Source organism: Podarcis bocagei (genome assembly GCF_964188305.1).
Source record: "Podarcis bocagei genome assembly, chromosome: 9".
In the NCBI taxonomy this organism is placed as follows: Eukaryota; Metazoa; Chordata; class Lepidosauria; order Squamata; family Lacertidae; genus Podarcis; species Podarcis bocagei.
The window spans coordinates 50,908,733-50,925,928 of NC_138134.1; the positions used below are offsets into that span (position 1 = coordinate 50,908,733).

General features: G+C 45.5%; 1 protein-coding gene across 1 annotated transcript in view; it reads left to right on the plus strand.

Moving 5' to 3' along the window:
• The first annotated feature begins 3,737 nt into the window (after positions 1-3,737).
• The window catches only part of TRPC3 (transient receptor potential cation channel subfamily C member 3), a 73,868-nt gene continuing 60,409 nt past the window's right edge, over positions 3,738-17,196 (plus strand). The window contains exon 1 of the mRNA XM_081208236.1: positions 3,738-4,426. Within this exon, the coding sequence (XP_081064362.1) occupies positions 4,179-4,426 (248 nt within the window). The 5' untranslated portion in view covers positions 3,738-4,178. The remainder of the gene's footprint in view (positions 4,427-17,196) is intronic.

Sequence of the window (17,196 nt, forward strand, 5' to 3'; positions counted from 1 at the left end):
GGAAAGTGGAAGGTTGGGCGCGCGCGCCAAGTTCAAATGCACAGGAAAGTGACGCAGTAGGCAGCCCGGAAAGGGAGCCAGGTCCTAAAGCCCGGCGCAAGGAGACAGGAGGTTCCGGGGGGTCGGCGTCAGAAGAATCCCGGAAGGAAGAGACCCCGGGGGGCAGAGGGACCCAGAGGAGAACAGTCAGGCGGAAAAGGTGGAGCAGGGCTAGGATATTAAGTTGGTGCACAAGGGGCGGAGACTCAGACGGAGCTTCGCCGATCTAACCACTAGACGTAGAGTTGCACGCAGCAGCTTGAGAATGGAAACTGTAACTCAATAAAGACTTTTACTTAATGATCGCTGGCTAGCGTGATCCTCTGTGAGCTAGGATCTGGAAGCAGCTCTGACAGCTTCCTACACCAATCTCTCCGTCCCCATCCCCAGCTTGCATAGGTGTGTCCCAGTCCTAGCTACACCCCTCAACACTGTTCTGCCAGTTCATGACAGATGTCATGTATGATGTCCATTTGACCTCATTATACCCACAGGATGGAGCTTCACTCAACACTGGTCTACTCTGACTGACAGTGGCTCTCCAGGGTTTCATACAGGGGTGTCTTCCAGAGCTACCTGCAGATGCCGGGGAGTAAACCTGGGGCTTTTTGCATGGAAAATATTTTCACTGCTACTGAACTTATCACCTTTCCCCTTTCACCACCTTGCTAGTATGCTGACATTCTGAACATTTATGCAAGTATTAACAGCCAGATATACGAGATTATGTGTTTTGGAGCCAGAACTTCAGTCTGTTGTTTAATGATGTATCGGGTCATCAGATCCCATGGAAGTAAGCAATTCATTTGCTTACTCATTCTCATATTATGAATAATTATTGAATAAAACAAGCACATATAATTGTTCTCTCTGTCAGTTGTTGGAGATTGTGTGCTCTTCCGTCTCAGGAAGTGGACCCTTTGGATTCCCAAGCGTGACCATAAGGCTGTGATTTGCTTGGAAAAAGAGACCAGGAACCACTGCATCAAGGAAAGCCATACAGTATAGTACAGTAATGTGAACTTTGGGGGCTAACTACATGAAGGAATGAACCAGAAGGCTGCGTATGCATTTGTTATGGGTTCTGTGATCAACTATAACAAGATGTAAATACAATATATATCTTTTTGAAATCAGTTGGGGATTCAGCAAGAGATTTGCCTTTAGTCAGCCCTCCACTGCCTTCAGGAGGACTGTAGCAGTGAGCATTGGGAACAATGGCAGATGAAAACATTCAGTTCTTGTTACAATTACAAGAATTTTTTGCTCATAATCTTGTACAATACAGCACAATGAGCTTTTCAAACAGGAGGAAGATGACTATTGTATTATCATGGTTTTCAGCTTTACCCTTTCAATTTTCCATAGTTTATAAATGTAGTCTTTGGTTGTAATTTTGTCAAAGACAAGTAAATATGCAGGGAAACCCAATATTACTTATTATAACATTAAGTAATAAAATGCAGAGCAGTCCAAACGCCCCCTGTGACAAGCTGGTGTGTGTGTGAGGGAGAGAGAGAAAAATTCACTGGAAATGTCTATCTGGGTTGGTAGCAGGCTGGTGGGTTCTTCACCACCAGAGGCCCACCAGAGGGTGGGATGAGCTGTCTGAGGATCCACAAGCTCCCTAGCTGTTCTCATTGCATCACATTTCGGCATTGGGCCTAATCTGGACCCAATCACTGTGCCAACGTGGAGCTGCCATAGAGATCAGACCCGATAGTCCTCCGCCCACTGCCCCATCCTGCCACAGTCACCATGAGCAGCCAAGTTGCGGATGCAGTGGTGGCGCTGCTGCTCCACAAAGTGAAGGGATTTGGACTATTCCATGAGTGGAAACTTTGAAGATTCTGTTTTGAATAATTTGTGATATCCATATACATAATTATACATATACACCCCTATATACCCACTTTTTTCTCCAAGGAACTCAAGGTGGCATACATGCTGCTCCCCCCCCCCATTCCATCCCCACAACCACCCTGTGAAGTAGGTTGGGCTGGGACAGGCTTCCTCAACCTCAGCCCTCCAGATGTTTTTGGCCTACAACTCCCATGCTCCTTAGCTAGCAGGACCAGTGGTCAGGGATTATGGGAATTGTAGTCTCAAAACATCTGGAGGGCTGAGGTTAAGGAAGCCTGGGCTGGGAGGCAGTGACTGGCCCAAAGTCACCTAATGAGCTTCATGGACAAGGGGAGAGCTGACCCTTAGTCTCCCAGGTCCTTGTCTGATCCTCAAACCATTGCACAACACTGGCCCACTCATGCTCTTTCTTTCTCTCTGGTTAGAACCGCATTTTCCCACTTTCTGTCTTACGTTTCTAATGTTCTCATGAGCACCCGCTTAAAATACAGGCTCGGAGATCCTTTTAACGACAAGCCTGAGAGATTTCTTGTGAATCACGCTTAAATTAGCCATTACGCATAAAAGCCATTATTATTATTGCCTTCTACACACTGTGTAAACAGTAAAAACAACAGGGATATGGCCCCTTAATGACTAACACAGATTATGGCATAAGATTTTGTAGATTAGAGTGCACTTCACTCAGATGTATGAAATGTTACACTAAATTGGTCATGGGGATAAGATGGAGATAGCAGCCAGGTTTCCACAACACGCAATGAGGATTCGTGAGTGTTATACAACATTAACTTAAGTGTTAGATGCAGGTTTTTGATGAGTGGTTGCATTCTACCGAACCCTACTGGAATCTTTATGTATGCCAATAAAGGTTTGAGATAGATATATCCGTATCTATGAGAGTTGCGGAAGGGAGGAACTGTAAGCAATAACTTAGAAGGGAAATGCAATGCAAAAAGTACACATTGTGACTACTATAACATTAAAGCTAAAATGTATGTACAATAATTACAATGGATATTTACTAAGGTATATTGACACCCCAGCATTGGTAAGCTAATTCACACATGCTGTGGAATAAAACAAAACACAATTATTGCTATTCTGGCCAAAAATGATGGAATGAACTTCTCAGTGCTTTTTTTCCTGGAGGGACGCATTTTGTAAATCTTTGTACTTTTATCCATTTACTGTATTTTTCCCGATTTAAACTATAAAATGGTGATTTTCCTAAGTCAAAACGAGAGTACCCAGAATTTTTTTTAAAATTTTTTTTAGGAAAAAGCACTGGAACTTCTTCAGTTCCAGTTTCATGCTGACGTTTCCCTTTGAAGCTCCTTTGTTAAGAATGGTCATCTATGATCAGCAGTAGCGCACTGCTGTGGGGAGACTAAAATGATATCCCACTTTATTTTTATATTTTTGAATACTGCCATTTCTGAAGTCAGATTTCTGCCCACTTATTCTTCCGTCCCGAGCAGAATGCAGAAGAAGGACCTTGCTGTTGGCAGCAGATGACGGCGTATTTATATCGCCCTGGAAGTTGGCATCCTCGATAAGCAACGCGGGTGATCTGTTCCCATTAACACTCATTAAAGCCTCGGAGTGAGTTTTGCTCCACTTGGAGGAGAGCACTTAACCTAGAGCAGCCGAGATGCACCTGCAGTTGCATCTCTTAGAGCAGCGCCCTGTGGATCTCAAACGCCCTAGCATCAACTGGGGGCGAGAAATGTGCTCCCCCTCCTCCTTTTTGGCCTGTCAACAAAGTGGCTACACTTCTTCTCCTCCTTTCCCCCTTCCCTCCTCCCTCTGCTCTGCTTGCTAAAGGACTGATGCTCTCAGATGGTTGCTGACTTGCCTCCCTCCCTCTCCCTCCGTCCCTCCCTCCTTGCCTGCCTGCCTGAGTAATGAGCCTGTCCTAGCACGAGATAATGAAAAGGAGAGAGGAGGCAGAGCGGCCGGCCGGCTTCCGCCGCTTGGAGTGCCTTCCCTTCCCTCGGTCCACGCTCAGATGCTTGCCTCTTCGACTAGCAGCAGCAGCAGCATCCAGGGCAGCCGCCTGGCGAGGGAAGGCGGGAGGGAGCCTCTCGCCTTGATTGGCGAAGAGCTCCGCCGCCCCTTCGAGCTGCGCGGGTGTTCCCTAGCTGGCCAGCGCTTGCCTGCCGCCCGCCCTCTTCCTTTGCCCGGCACCAGCCAGTAAGTAGCTCCCGAAAGGGCGGGCGGGCGGCGCCGGCGCCTGCAGAGCAGCATCGCGGCGGCCGCGGGTCCACGCCAGCATGTCCAGCAAGGGCAAGAGGACCAAGGAGCAGGGCAGCCGAGTGACCTTCCCCCTCCAGCAGCAGCAGCAAGGAGGCGACGACGGGGAGGACGAGGGGGCGCCCGAAGCGGAGCAGCAGCGCTCCAGCCGAGGCTGGAGGGGAGTCAATGGGGGGCTGGAGCCCCTCCAGCAGCAGCAGCAGCAGGCGGTGAAAACCCACCGGGAAACCTACGGCTGCTACCCGCCCTCGCCGATGCTGGGCAGCATGTAAGTCCGACGCCCCCCCCCAGCTACCCTAGCCGTCCTCCCCGTGGGTTAGGTCAACGAGGGATTCGGGGGCGGGGAGCGCCCCCAGTTTTGGACGGGAAGGGATCCGCGGTTGATCTCCGTCGGAGGTTTGGGGATCAAAGTATTGGGATTTCTCTACCTCTGGCTCCTGGGCAACAAAGCGACCCGGATCAGCTTTCCTGGGTTTATGAGAGCGACGGGCTCTTCCTCCTACTCCCGAGGAGACGGTGGCAAGGCAACAGGGCCAGGAACTGTTGACTGCCGTCGAGGGAGGATCTGGTTAAATTGGATCCCACTTGGTTGGGCTCCAGGTCGAAAAGCTTAAAAGGCTAGCAGCGGAGAGAGAAAATAAGGCTGCCAAGAGTTGTCTCATCATAAGACTGGGCAGGGTGTTTTCACATGGGGGCTCCATGTTGTAAATGGGTTATCACAATGGAGTCATTGAATTTGACAACAGGTGTTTTTTAAAAATAATAGTAATAATAATAATAACTTAATTTCCCTAGAAAGGGTAAATCCACATTAAATGGGGGTGAGGATATGGGCTGGCATTTCGGCACCAATTATTTGCATAGATGCTGCAAAAAGCGATGCCATAATAAATACCTGTCTGAGTTGGAAAGTGAACTATTTTATTCAACAAGGAAGGATAGACATCAGGTGTGGGTGGGTGCAGGAATTCCTGCCTGCCATATTTGTTAGTTGCTACTACTGTTTGTTGGGATTCTGTGTTCTCTGCATTCTGGAGTGTAGTCCTGATCCACTCCACTGATTGCTCTTGCAGTTTGCATTTGGAGTCGGACTGAGTGTGTCTGTACCTGCAGCACTCTGGTTCCAGTCCACTTTTGTCCCCAAAAATGAATCTTTCTGCATTTTCTGTCAATATGCACTTTTTCCTTTACAGAATTGCTGACTCCATTTTAAAGGTATCACCCAGAGCAAAAACTAACTTGCTCAAGAATTCGCTTGTATGAGAGGCAGTGGCGGCCACCAACATGGATGGCTTTGAAAGAGAAATTCTTGGAGGATAATTCTGTCCTTCACAACTAGCCATGGTGGCTGTACAGCTGCCTCCTTGTTCAGAGATAGGATGCTTCTGAATAGTAGTAGCTGGAAATCGCAGGAGGAGAGATTGCAGTTGTTCTCAGGTCCCACTTGCAGGCCTCCTATGAACATGTGGTTGGTCACTATGAGAATAGGAAGCTGTACTAGATGAGTCGCTGGCCTGATCTAGTAGGACCATTCTTTACGTTGTCATCTTATTCCTACCCCCCAATTTGCTAAGGGGGGAGGTGGAACACGTGTGTGGAAGGAGAACCTTGAGAGAGACCATGGAAGTCTCTGTGCTTCGTTTCTTCTGAAAGAATTTAGAAGGTGAAATGAGCAAAAGCTTCTCCTTGCATGGGTTCAAATTCACCGTACAGCAATGGGGAGGTGACCTTTGTGAAGGAGAAAGGGAGGGACAATTGCCAAGAATAAGGAAGATTCTCAAGATCTGGGGCACTTTCAGATAAGCTGTCCCCAACCAGTCAAAGAACTTTCTAAAAGGGTGGGATATAAAGTTGTAAAAATAAATAAATGAAATGAAGTGGGTGCTTGGTTGGAGAGCCAGTGTGGTGTAGTGTTAAGAGTGGCAGACTCGTAATCTGGTGAACTGGGTTCACGTCCCCGCTCCTCCGCATGCAGCTGCTGGGTGACCTTGGGCTAGTCACACTTCTTTGAAGCCTCTCAGCCTCACTCACCTCACAGAGTGTTTGTTGTGGGGGAGGAAGGGAAAGGAGAATGTTAGCTGCTTTGAGACTCCTTCGGGTAGTGATAAAGCGGGATATCAACTCCAAACTCCTCCTCCTCTTCTTCTTGGTTTGCAAGGGTGATTGTAACTATGGCAGCTAATTTAGCACCATGGTTATTGCCCCCTGCCCATGGATTTTGCTAGTCATTCTGGATTCCCCAGGCATTTACATGGGGGGAGCACACTCTCTGTATGTACTGAGGGTATATAACAGGACCGGCCATACCATTAGGCAGAGTGAGACGGCTGCCTCAGGTGGCAGATGCTTAGGGCTGTGGGGCGGGTGAAGCTGTGTGTGTGCTGTGCAATTTGGCCTGCAGCTGCCAAACTAGCCTGCTGTCCTTGGGTATGGTGGAAGATGCTGTCCCATTGCCTGTGTTGATATAAGATGCAATTGCCAGTCCAGTTGGCTTCTGAACAAGGAACGATTTATCCTAGTTTAGCTTTTATTTTAACAATATTGATATTTATACTTATAGTTGTTATTGTTTTAAGCTGCTTTAGGCACACTTTGCCTGGAAAGCAACATATAAATATTTTTAAATACAGTGGTACCTTGGGTTAAGTACTTAATTCGTTCCGGAGGTCCGTTCTTAACCTGAAACTGTTCTTAACCTGAAGCACCACTTTAGCTAATGGGGCCTCCTGCTGCCGCCGCGCCGCCGGAGCACGATTTCTGTTCTCATCCTGAAGCAAAGTTCTTAACCTGAAGCACTATTTCTGGGTTAGCAGAGTTTGTAACCTGAAGCGTATGTAACCTGAAGCGTATGTAACCCAAGGTACCACTGTAATGGACAAGGGCACCATCTTGACCTTTGTCCCAGGCAGCAAAATGGCTTGCGCGGCCTCCGTTTCTTATGCCCTGCTTGAGAACTCACATAATGTACAAATGTTGTATCTGCAAATATTGCTGGACCGGCCAAAGGAACGAACGACGAGCTCTGTGACGAACGACAAGTAGGACAACTGAGAAATGGAGCTCTAAACAGGAGCCAAGATTTACGGAGTGCAGTGGTTAGTACAGACTAGTCACCTTCTTGTGTGATTTCCTGTCTCTTAATGTTGCATAGTGAAAAATTGCAGGTCTGGATGCACACCCACGGAATATAGATGTCAGGGACTGGAAAGTGAAGGATACAGCTGAGAAAATGGCTCAGGCAGAAAAGATGCTGGAATAATTGTAAATGGGATCATTTCTGTTAGTGCTTGAGAGTTGACATGCGAGGTTAGAAAATGTCTCTTGGTGGAATGAAAAATGGATTTCTGTTTCACCAGAGCTAATGTGGAGCTGGAAAAATATTGAGGTCAGAGATGGTTGGCATGCAGTAAGCACAGGTGCCAAGCTTAATTTGAGCCAGGGCTCAGTGAAGCCTGGAAAATGTGAAATAACAATTGAGAGTTCCTCAATAATTGAAAAAGGACACAGTGCCTTTCCCCTCACTACCGTGCAACCACAACTGGTTACCACAGACCTTGGATTTTATTTCAAGCCAGAGAAAGTGGATTCTGGGCAGGTGGTCTTCAGGAACTAGCCACTGATAGATGCATGTTCTCTTATTTGAATGTGCTATGTAGAAGTCTTGACAGTCCGACTCACAGACGACCAAGAGTCTTGTGGCGTCTTAACAACCAACAACTAACTAATACATTGTGGCATAAGCTTTAGTCGACTACAGTCCACTTTATCATAGAATCATAGAAGTGTAGAGTTGGAAGGACCCAGAGGATCATCTAGTCCAACCCACTGAAATGGAGGAATCTCAGCCAAAGCATTCATGACAAGTAACCATCCAACTTTTGTTTACAAACCGCCAAAGAAGGAGAGACCAGCTCTTACTGTCAGAAGGTTCTTCCTGATGTTTAGTTGGAATCTCCTTTCTTGTAACTTGAATCCATTAGTTTGTGTCTTACTCTCTGGAGCAGAAGAAAACAAGCTTGCTCCATCTTTCATGTGATATCCCATTAGATATTTGAATATGGCTATCATATCTCTTCAGTTTCCTTTTATCCAAGCTAAACATACCCAGCTCCATCAACCATTCCTCATGAGGCTTGATTTCCAGACCCTGATTTTGGTCACCCTCCTCTGCACATGTTCCAGCTTGTTAGTATCCTTAAATTGTGGCACCCAGAACTGGACACAGTACTCCAGGTATGGTCTGACCAAGGCGGAATAGAGCTGGACTATTACTTCCCTTGATCTGGACATTATTCTTCTGTTGATTCAGCCTAGAATAGCGCTAGCTTTTTTTGCTGCTTTACTTCACTGTTGACTCATGTTAAGCTTGATGTATGAAGTGTTATCCTGATTTCTAGATATATATGGAAGAGGCAGGATTGTCAACAGTGTGGTCAGAGGAAGAGTGAAATGCAGACAGTACATAGGGAGATAAACTTAACATAGGCTGATAGTATAATTACAGTGGTACCTCGGGTTAAGAATTTAATTCGTTCCAGAGGTCCGTTCTTAACCTGAAACTGTTCTTAACCTGAAGCACCGCTTTAGCTAATGGGGCCTCCTGCTGCCGCCGAGCCGCCGGAGCATGATTTCTGTTCTCATTCTGAAGCAAAGTTCTTAACCCGAGGTTCTATATCTGGGTTAGCGGAGTCTTCTGTAACCTGAAGCGTATGTAACCCGAGGTACCACTGTATTAACACCTGTATTTTCTGCAAGTCATTTCCTTCTGACCTCACAGACCTAATTGTTTTCTGTCCCCCTGCCCCATATATATATCAGGATAACATTGCATACATCTGATGAAGCTAACTGTAATTCACAAAAGGCTATACCCTAGCTACTTTGTTAGTTTTTAGGTGCCACAAGACTCTTTGCTGTCTTGCTGCAACAGAGGAAATTTACAAAACAGTTGCTTATAACCCTGCTGGAAATTGTTACAATGGAAGTCCTATTCATGTCATTTTTGACTTCCTAAATAACTGTGCAGCAAAAGTTTATGGTAGCCCTTTTCCTTTTTCAGTTTGTCTTGATATCCTGAGCAGAAGACAAAAGGCAGAATTTAGAAAAGGCCATGCATAAATTCTTAAACCCCACAGCCCACCAACCCCCATGGAACATGGGAGAAGCACATAGCTCAGTGGTAGAACAGCTGCTTGGCATGTGTATGTGTCTCATACCCCAGCATTTCCAAATAGGGCTGGAAGAAACTTCTCCTTGAATCCCTGAAAAGCTGGTGCAAGTCAGTGCAGCTAATACTAAGCTACATGGAACAAGAAGTCGGTTCCTATGTTCCTATTGGAAGAAATATTCTTCAGCACCCCCTGGTGTCTGTCCTACACAGTCTCACAAAGCCATAGCACTCCCTACAAAGTTGCTGCTGAGCTACTTTCCTGCCTTTAAAAAAAAACACAACAACATTTTTTCCCCAGAAGTTGGTCATAGAATTGGGAACATTCTGGGCAGTTTCTGTTGGGTACAGAAGCTTAGCAATCACTGACCTCTTTACAAAACCTAAAACATTCCTTTCCCTCTCTCTGATTTCATGCATTCTCAAGAAAGCTTTTATTAATATTTGCATTAAATAGATATAAAATCCTAATAGAAAGGAACATTTTAAATGTCCAAGCGAGAAGAGTTTATGAAAATGTGAGACAGCGGCTCAGTCTAGCATGCTTTAATATCCTGCTGAATACATTTAATTGACATTGAAAGCATTTGTTTAATAGACCCAGATGAGTCAGGGGTGTTTTTCTCAGACCGCTAGAATAGCTGCTGAGAAGCTCCACTTCCTGTGTCAGTTCAGGTCTTGCAGCCGTTCTGTTCCGCTGCCAGTAAAAAAATAAATTACCTTTCCTCAAAACTTTTTTTTGTATTTTCACATGGCCAAACAAATTTGTCAAAGTGAAGAATGTCACATTGGGAAAAGAAAAGAGATGGAGGACACTTAAAAGAAGATTCTAATTTGGAAGTTTTTGCTATCGTCTGGAGCTTATTTTTATGTGGTAGTCTCTGTACGGTCTTTACTAAATGTACAAACAGGGAAGGATGGCTTTCAATATTTTTTTATTTAGACTTCTGGCCTATCTTGTACAAAGTATCCCCAAGGGACTCACAGTATAAAGGCCTTTCTATGTTTTGTTTTCCTGGGGACACGGGTGGCGCTGTGGGTAAAACCTCAGTGCCTAGGACTTGCCGATCGTATGGTCAGCGGTTCGAATCCCCGCGGCAGGGTGAGCTCCCGTCGTTCGGTCCCAGCTCCTGCCCACCTAGCAGTTCGAAAGCACCCTTAAGTGCAAGTAGATAAATAGGTACCGCTTTATAGCGGGAAGGTAAACGGCGTTTCCGTGTACTGCGCTGGTCTGGCTCGCCAGCTGCAGCTTCGTCACGCTGGCCGCGTGACCCGGAAGTGTCTTCGGACGGCGCCGGCTCACGGCCTCTAGAGCAAGATGAGCACGCAACCCTAGAGTCGGACACAACTGGCCCGCACGGGCAGGGGTACCTTTACCTTTTTATGTTTTGTTTAGGGGGAGTCCTTTGCCAGAACATTCTAGCAGTGCCTCTGTGAAGCACTATGTTTGTGGTATCATAGAACTTGGGAAGTCAGACCAACGGTCCATGATCTGGGATGGCTCAGTTGGTAGAGCATGAGACTCTTAACCTCAGGGTTGTGGTTTGAACCCCATTCTGTCATGAATTTCACTGGTAACCTTGGGCCAGCCACAGTCTCCTAACCTACCTCACAGGGTTGTTGTAGGGATTAACTGAGGACGGGGTGAACCATGTACACTTTATGAAAAGGTGAGATATAAATGCAATAAATAAGCTCTTCCACGTACCTGCTCAAGAAAGCTGGCGGGGCCAGGCAGACGGAGATGTCATCTGCCAATCTGGCATCCAGAAATCTCCATGTGGTGGCAACTGGACGCATGCCAGTCACAGAAAATGAATTTCTAACACTGTTTAGAGCAACACTACTGTCTGCTAGCACTATTAGAATGCACCCAACAGTAAGCCATGAAATGTACTTGGTGTTGGGTTTTTTTTGTTTTTTGCCCTTGTACTATTTTATTTTATTGCAGATGTAAGTGTGTTATGTTATGATAGATTTTCCAGACTATCCCTGTAGAATTACAGGGAAAAAGTATGGACGGCCTACCATAGCAATTCCAGTTCTCCAACAATTAGTGTATGGAGATACCATAAGTGAAATAAGACATGAGATGGCAAAAGAGGGGAAATGGAAGTAAAGAAAGAAGCATATTCATTTCTAACTCCTCATCTATCAGCATAAAAGGAGCAGTGCAAGGTTTCCTACTAACCACATTCCCATTTACCGGTATATCCCCCTCCCTAATTCCAACTGTTGTTTGCTCTTGTTCCTTTCCCATAATGGCTTATTCTCTCAAACACCCACTCCAACCACTTCCTGTGCCCTGCCGTTTCATACCCAGGGGAGATAAAGATTATGATTAAATGTATGCCAGCAATTCATTTTCTTTTCCTGTTTGTGGAGCAATAATACATTTCTTCCCAATGGTTTTTTTAAAAAAGCAATAAAATGCCTTGAGTTAGAATAAATTTTTGCCTCAGAGAATTATCTTTTCTGTTTATGGTGGGACATAGCCTGCTTTCACTTTTCAGTATTTTAGTCTTCGGGGATAACTCTGTTTCAATGTACACTTTATGAAAAGCTTCTGTTATGAGATCTTTGTTTTGAGTTATAAAATACAGTGTTTCTAAAGAGGCAATTAATTAAACTGAGGCTGGCGGCAAACCCAAAATATAAAATTAGGTGGGGTTTTTTTGGGTGGTGGACATCACTGTGCACCTCCTTAAGTCAAGAAAGAAAGCTGTTTGAATCTCCCCAATTATACCTTAAAATTGATTCATACAAGCAGTTCTGATTCCACCCCATGCTCCATCATAATTACTGTACTGTGCAGTGGAATCCACAAGAAATATGGAGCCCAATTTTAAGCGTGTTTTGTTGTCATTTAGTCATTTCCGACTCTTTGTGACCCCATGGACCAGAACATGCCAGGCACTCCTGTCTTCCACTGTCTCCCGCAGCTTGGTCAAACTCATGCTGGTAGCTTCGAGAACACTGTCCAACCATCTTGTCCTCTGTCATCCCTTCTCCTTGTGCCCTCAATCTTTCCCAACATCAGGGTCTTTTCCAGGGAGTCTTCTCTTCTCATGAGGGGGCCAAAGTATTGGAGCCTCAGCTTCAGAATCTGTCCTTCCAGTGAGCACTCAGGGCTGATTTCCTTCAGAATGGATAGGTTTGATCTTCTTGCAGTCCATGGGACTCTCCAGCACCATAATTCAAAAGCATCAATTCTTCGGTGATCAGCCTTCTTTATGGTCCAGCTCGAACTTCCATAGATTACTACTGGGAAAACCATAGCTTTAACCATACGGACCTTTGTTGGCAAGGTGATGTCTCTGCTTTTTAAGAAGCTGTCTAGGTTTGTCATTGCTTTTCTCCCAAGAAGCAGGTGTCTTTTAATTTCGTGACTGCTGTCACCATCTGCAGTGATCATGGAACCCAAGAAAGTAAAATCTCTCACTGCCTCCATTTCTTCCCCTTCTATTTGCCAGGAGGTGATTGGACCAGTGGCCATGATCTTAGTTTTTTGGATGTTGAGCTTCAGAACATATTTTGCACTCTCCTCTTCCCTACATAGGTAAAGGTAAAGAGGACCCCTGACCATTAGGTCCAGTCGTGGCTGACTCTGGGGTTGTGGCGCTCATCTCACTTTATTGGCCGAGAGAGCCGGTGTACAGCTTCCGGGTCATGTGGCCAGCCTGAATAAGCCGCTTCTGGCAAACCAGAGCAGCACACAGAAATGCCGTTTACCTTCGCGCTGGAGCGATACCTATTTATCTACTTGCACTTTGACGTGCTTTTGAACTGCTAGGTTGGTAGGAGCAGGGACCGAGCAATGGGAGCTCACCCCATCGTGGGGATTTGAACCATCAGCCTTCTGATCGGCAAGTCCTAGGCTCTGTGGTTTAACCCACAGCACCACCCGCATACAGGGAAGTAAATCCCCTGTATGTAGTTCATGCAGCTCCCAGTGAGTTTAGGTAACAGAAAAATAAAATTATTATTTAAATAAAGCCCTAGCCTCATTCATACATGCACAGATCTTTACATTGGTCTCTGAAACCTGGTATGGCAGCTCGTCACATTGGTCTTTGTACCACATTGGTACAGCATAAGAAGGTGCCTTATACCAATTAGCATCATTTGTCCATCCAGCCCAGTTTTGTCCACTCTGGCAGTGGCTCTTCGGGTCACAAACACCTGATCATGTTAGCTGGGAATGTGAAGGGTTGAGCCTGGGACCTTCTGAGTGCAGTACATGTGCTACACAACAGAGCTGTAGTCCATCTTCTCTGTATTTGGCTGATTTATAACCCTGGGCCCTGCATATCCTCTCCATATGGTTATGGCTCGTTCTCTGTAACAACAACAACTGAAGCCACAAATACTTTGGACAATGGCACCGCTACGGAACCTAGAGTTCAGACCGGCTCAGCATGAGCATCATGGGATGCTACAAGTTCTGTGGAGTTAGCAGGAAAGTGTGTACATAGGAATTATTTTTATTCATTGAATTTGTATCCCGCCCCTCCTGAATGTGTATCGGTGTGTATGTTTGTATGAATGAATGAATGAATGAATGAATGAATGAGAGTGGCTTCCACATTACATATGGGGGGAGGGGAGGAAAGAAACTGGGCTAGAAATAAGTAGGAAGATAGTGAAGAGGAAGGCCCAGCGCTCTGTGGTAGGACATGTAGTTTAATGTGTAAGAGGCTGCCTGTTTAATTTTTGCAATTCCCAGTTAAATACTCTTACGCAGTAGGTGGGTCAGGCATCTTCTAACATAGTTCCTCTGTCTCTGGGAACAGCAACTGTGACAATGCTTGGCAGAAGAGACCCTTTGACACACTACAATTGTTCAGTGCAGTTGTGAATCTCCTTGCCATGCCCTGGCTTCATGCCTATACAGCCTTGTGGGATCTGCACTGCGCTCAGGCTCCCAGCCACCAGATCCAAATAGAATCAGGCCAACTAGTTCAGTTGCTCTCTCCTGGGATCTGCGTGCCTGCAAGGCGATGTTGGTGCTAGGTCATTGTGTTGTACATTGCTTCCTCTCTTAGATATACTAAGATTTGCAAGTTGCAACCTATTTCTTCTGTCCTAAAGCAGTAGGAAGGGAACATGCAAAACCCAGTTTAAGAGTTAAGCATTTACCTTTGGCATTCTGGGGCAGCATAGTGGCCAAAACAATGGCTGTCACTTGGATGGTCCAGATTACATTATCACTCAGCTGTGAGTCTTGCCTAAAACCACACCAAGCCATTCTTGTCTCAACTTTAGTCCTCCATCTGTAATGTTATGATGATAACACTGAGGGTAGCAATTCTGGCAAGTTTTAGAAAAGTTGCCGCAAAGCTTACTGAGATAATATGTGTGTAGTGCTTTGAACATCCTAGAGCATGATACATGTCTGATATGAAGAACCTGTGGCCCTCCAAGTGATGCTGGATTCCAGCTCCCATCATCCTTCATTATTTCCCATCATCCTTCATTATTTGCTGTGTTGATGGGAGTTGGAGTCCAACAGCATGCTTAGGACCAAAGGTTTCCCACCCCTGATTATGCTATGTTTTATGTTATTATGTTATTAAATTTATATACTGCCCTATACCCGGAATCAGGGTGGTTCACAGAACATGTTACAATGTCATCCTGAGGGTTTGTTTTTTTACTGAGGCTGTGGACTGATGATATAATTGTTGTTGTTTAGTCGTTTAGTCATGTCCGACTCTTCGTGATCCCATGGACCAGAGCACGCCAGGCACTCCTGTCTTCCACTGCCTCCCGCAGTTTGGTCAAACTCATGCTGGTAGCTTTGAGAACACAACTACTGAGAAGGCCCTCTGCCTGGTTCCCTGTAACTTCACTTCTCTCAATGAGGGAACCACCAGAAGGTCCTCTGAGCTGGATCTCCATGTCTGGGCTGAATGATGGGGGTGGAGATGCTCCTTCAAGTATACAGGGTCAAAGCCGTTTAGGGCTTTAAAGGCCAGCATCAACACTTTGAATTGTGCTCAGAAACATTTGTTGTTGTTTAGTCATGTCCGACTCTTCGTGACCCCATGGATCAGAGCACGCCAGGCACTCTTGTCTTCCACTGTCTCCCACAGTTTGGTCAAACTCATGTTGGTAGCTTTGAGAACACTGTCCAACCATCTCGTCCTCTGTCGTCCCCTTCTCCTTGTGCCCTCCATCCTTCCCAACATCAGGGTATTTTCCAGGGAGTCTTCTCTTCTCATGAGGTGGCCAAAGTATTGGAGCCTCAGCTTCATGATCTGTCCTTCCAGTGAGCACTCAGGGCTGATTTCCTTCAGAATGGATAGGTTTGGTCTTCTTGCAGTCCATGGGACTCTCAAGAGTCTCCTCCAGCACCATAATTCAAAAGCATCGATTCTTCGGCAATCGGCCTTCTTTTTGGTCCAGCTCTCACTTCCATACATCACTACTGGGAACACTATAGCTTTAACTATACGGACCTTTGTTGGCAAGGTGATGTCTCTGCTTTTTAAGATGCTGTCTAGATGATATAATAGTAATTGTAATTATCTGGATGGACAATAATGCAACTCTCTAAGATGGCTTGAGTAGAGGAGGACTGCCATTAAGAGCCCTATGGAATGAATAACACTAGCATCATTTTCATTCCGCCCTCGGCCTCTGCATGTTGGAGGTTGGTGACTGGAATGCATTTTCTGCAGTCTGTCCCACCCAGCTGCCATAGCAGCAGATGTAACTCTGCTCTATTCTGTTCCTAGAGCTCAATCAATCAACCTAACAGGACGTGCTTAAGCAACAGGACACCAGAGACCAAGGGACTTGTGGGCGTGTGCACATTCCTGGTTTAGAGTGTTCCTTGCTCTCATTCTGCCCCTCTATAAATTATTGTAGAAGAAAGTTGCTTAACTTTTCCCAAGTGTAGCTATATACAGTGGTACCTCGGGTTAAGTACTTAATTCATTCCGGAGGTCCGTTCTTAACCTGAAACTGTTCTTAACTTGAAGCACCAATTTAGCTAATGGGGCCTCCCGCTGCCGCCGCACTGCCGAAGCACGATTTCTATTCTCATCCTGAAGCAAAGTTCTTAACCTGAGGTACTATTTCTGGGTTAGTGGAGTCTGTAACCTGAAGCGTATGTAACCTGAAGCGTATGTAACCTGAGTTACCACTGTAGAAGCAGACTTCGTCATACGGTATTTCACAGCCACTGTGCACTGGGATACACAGAAGCCAGCAGCCCCGTTTTTGTTAGAAAGTAGGTACTTTCCTCTTGAATTGCATTTTAATTTGAAGCTCATATGCTCCGCAGTGTGAAGCATGTGCTAATGAAGCAAGTGTGGCTAAAGGTAATCCAAAATCCAGTACTAATTAACTTGCAATAAAAGCCCTCCTGATTCTGATGTGTACTGATGTGTTCTGATCCATGCAAATACCTAAAAGAAAAAAATTCTGAGGCTGTAAGTGAGCATTGCTATTCTGGGAGTATTTCCCTAGTATTGCTGCAGAAAGTTTCCTGAAAACATCTCTCAGTGCAGGAAGGCTTTCAGCTGGCACAAATCCCAGTAAGGCTCACATTGCCAACATTATGTAGATATTATTAATTTATTTAAAAGGTTTCCCTGCCACTTTCACCTGCACTAGGAACATAGTTTTCCCCTAAGTGGATTTATTATGACAGTTGCATCAACTCATTTCCAGAATTACAGCTTCCACACTCTACCCACTTATCTGAGAGTAAACCCAATTAAATTCCGCTGCACTTACATCTGAACAGATATGTACAGGATTTCACTGTACATTTGTTTATATCACTAGGGCGTGAATATGACACCAGAGCAAGTTTAGAGAACAGTAAATGCCCTTAAAGGAACAGGGGCTCTTTCCTGTAT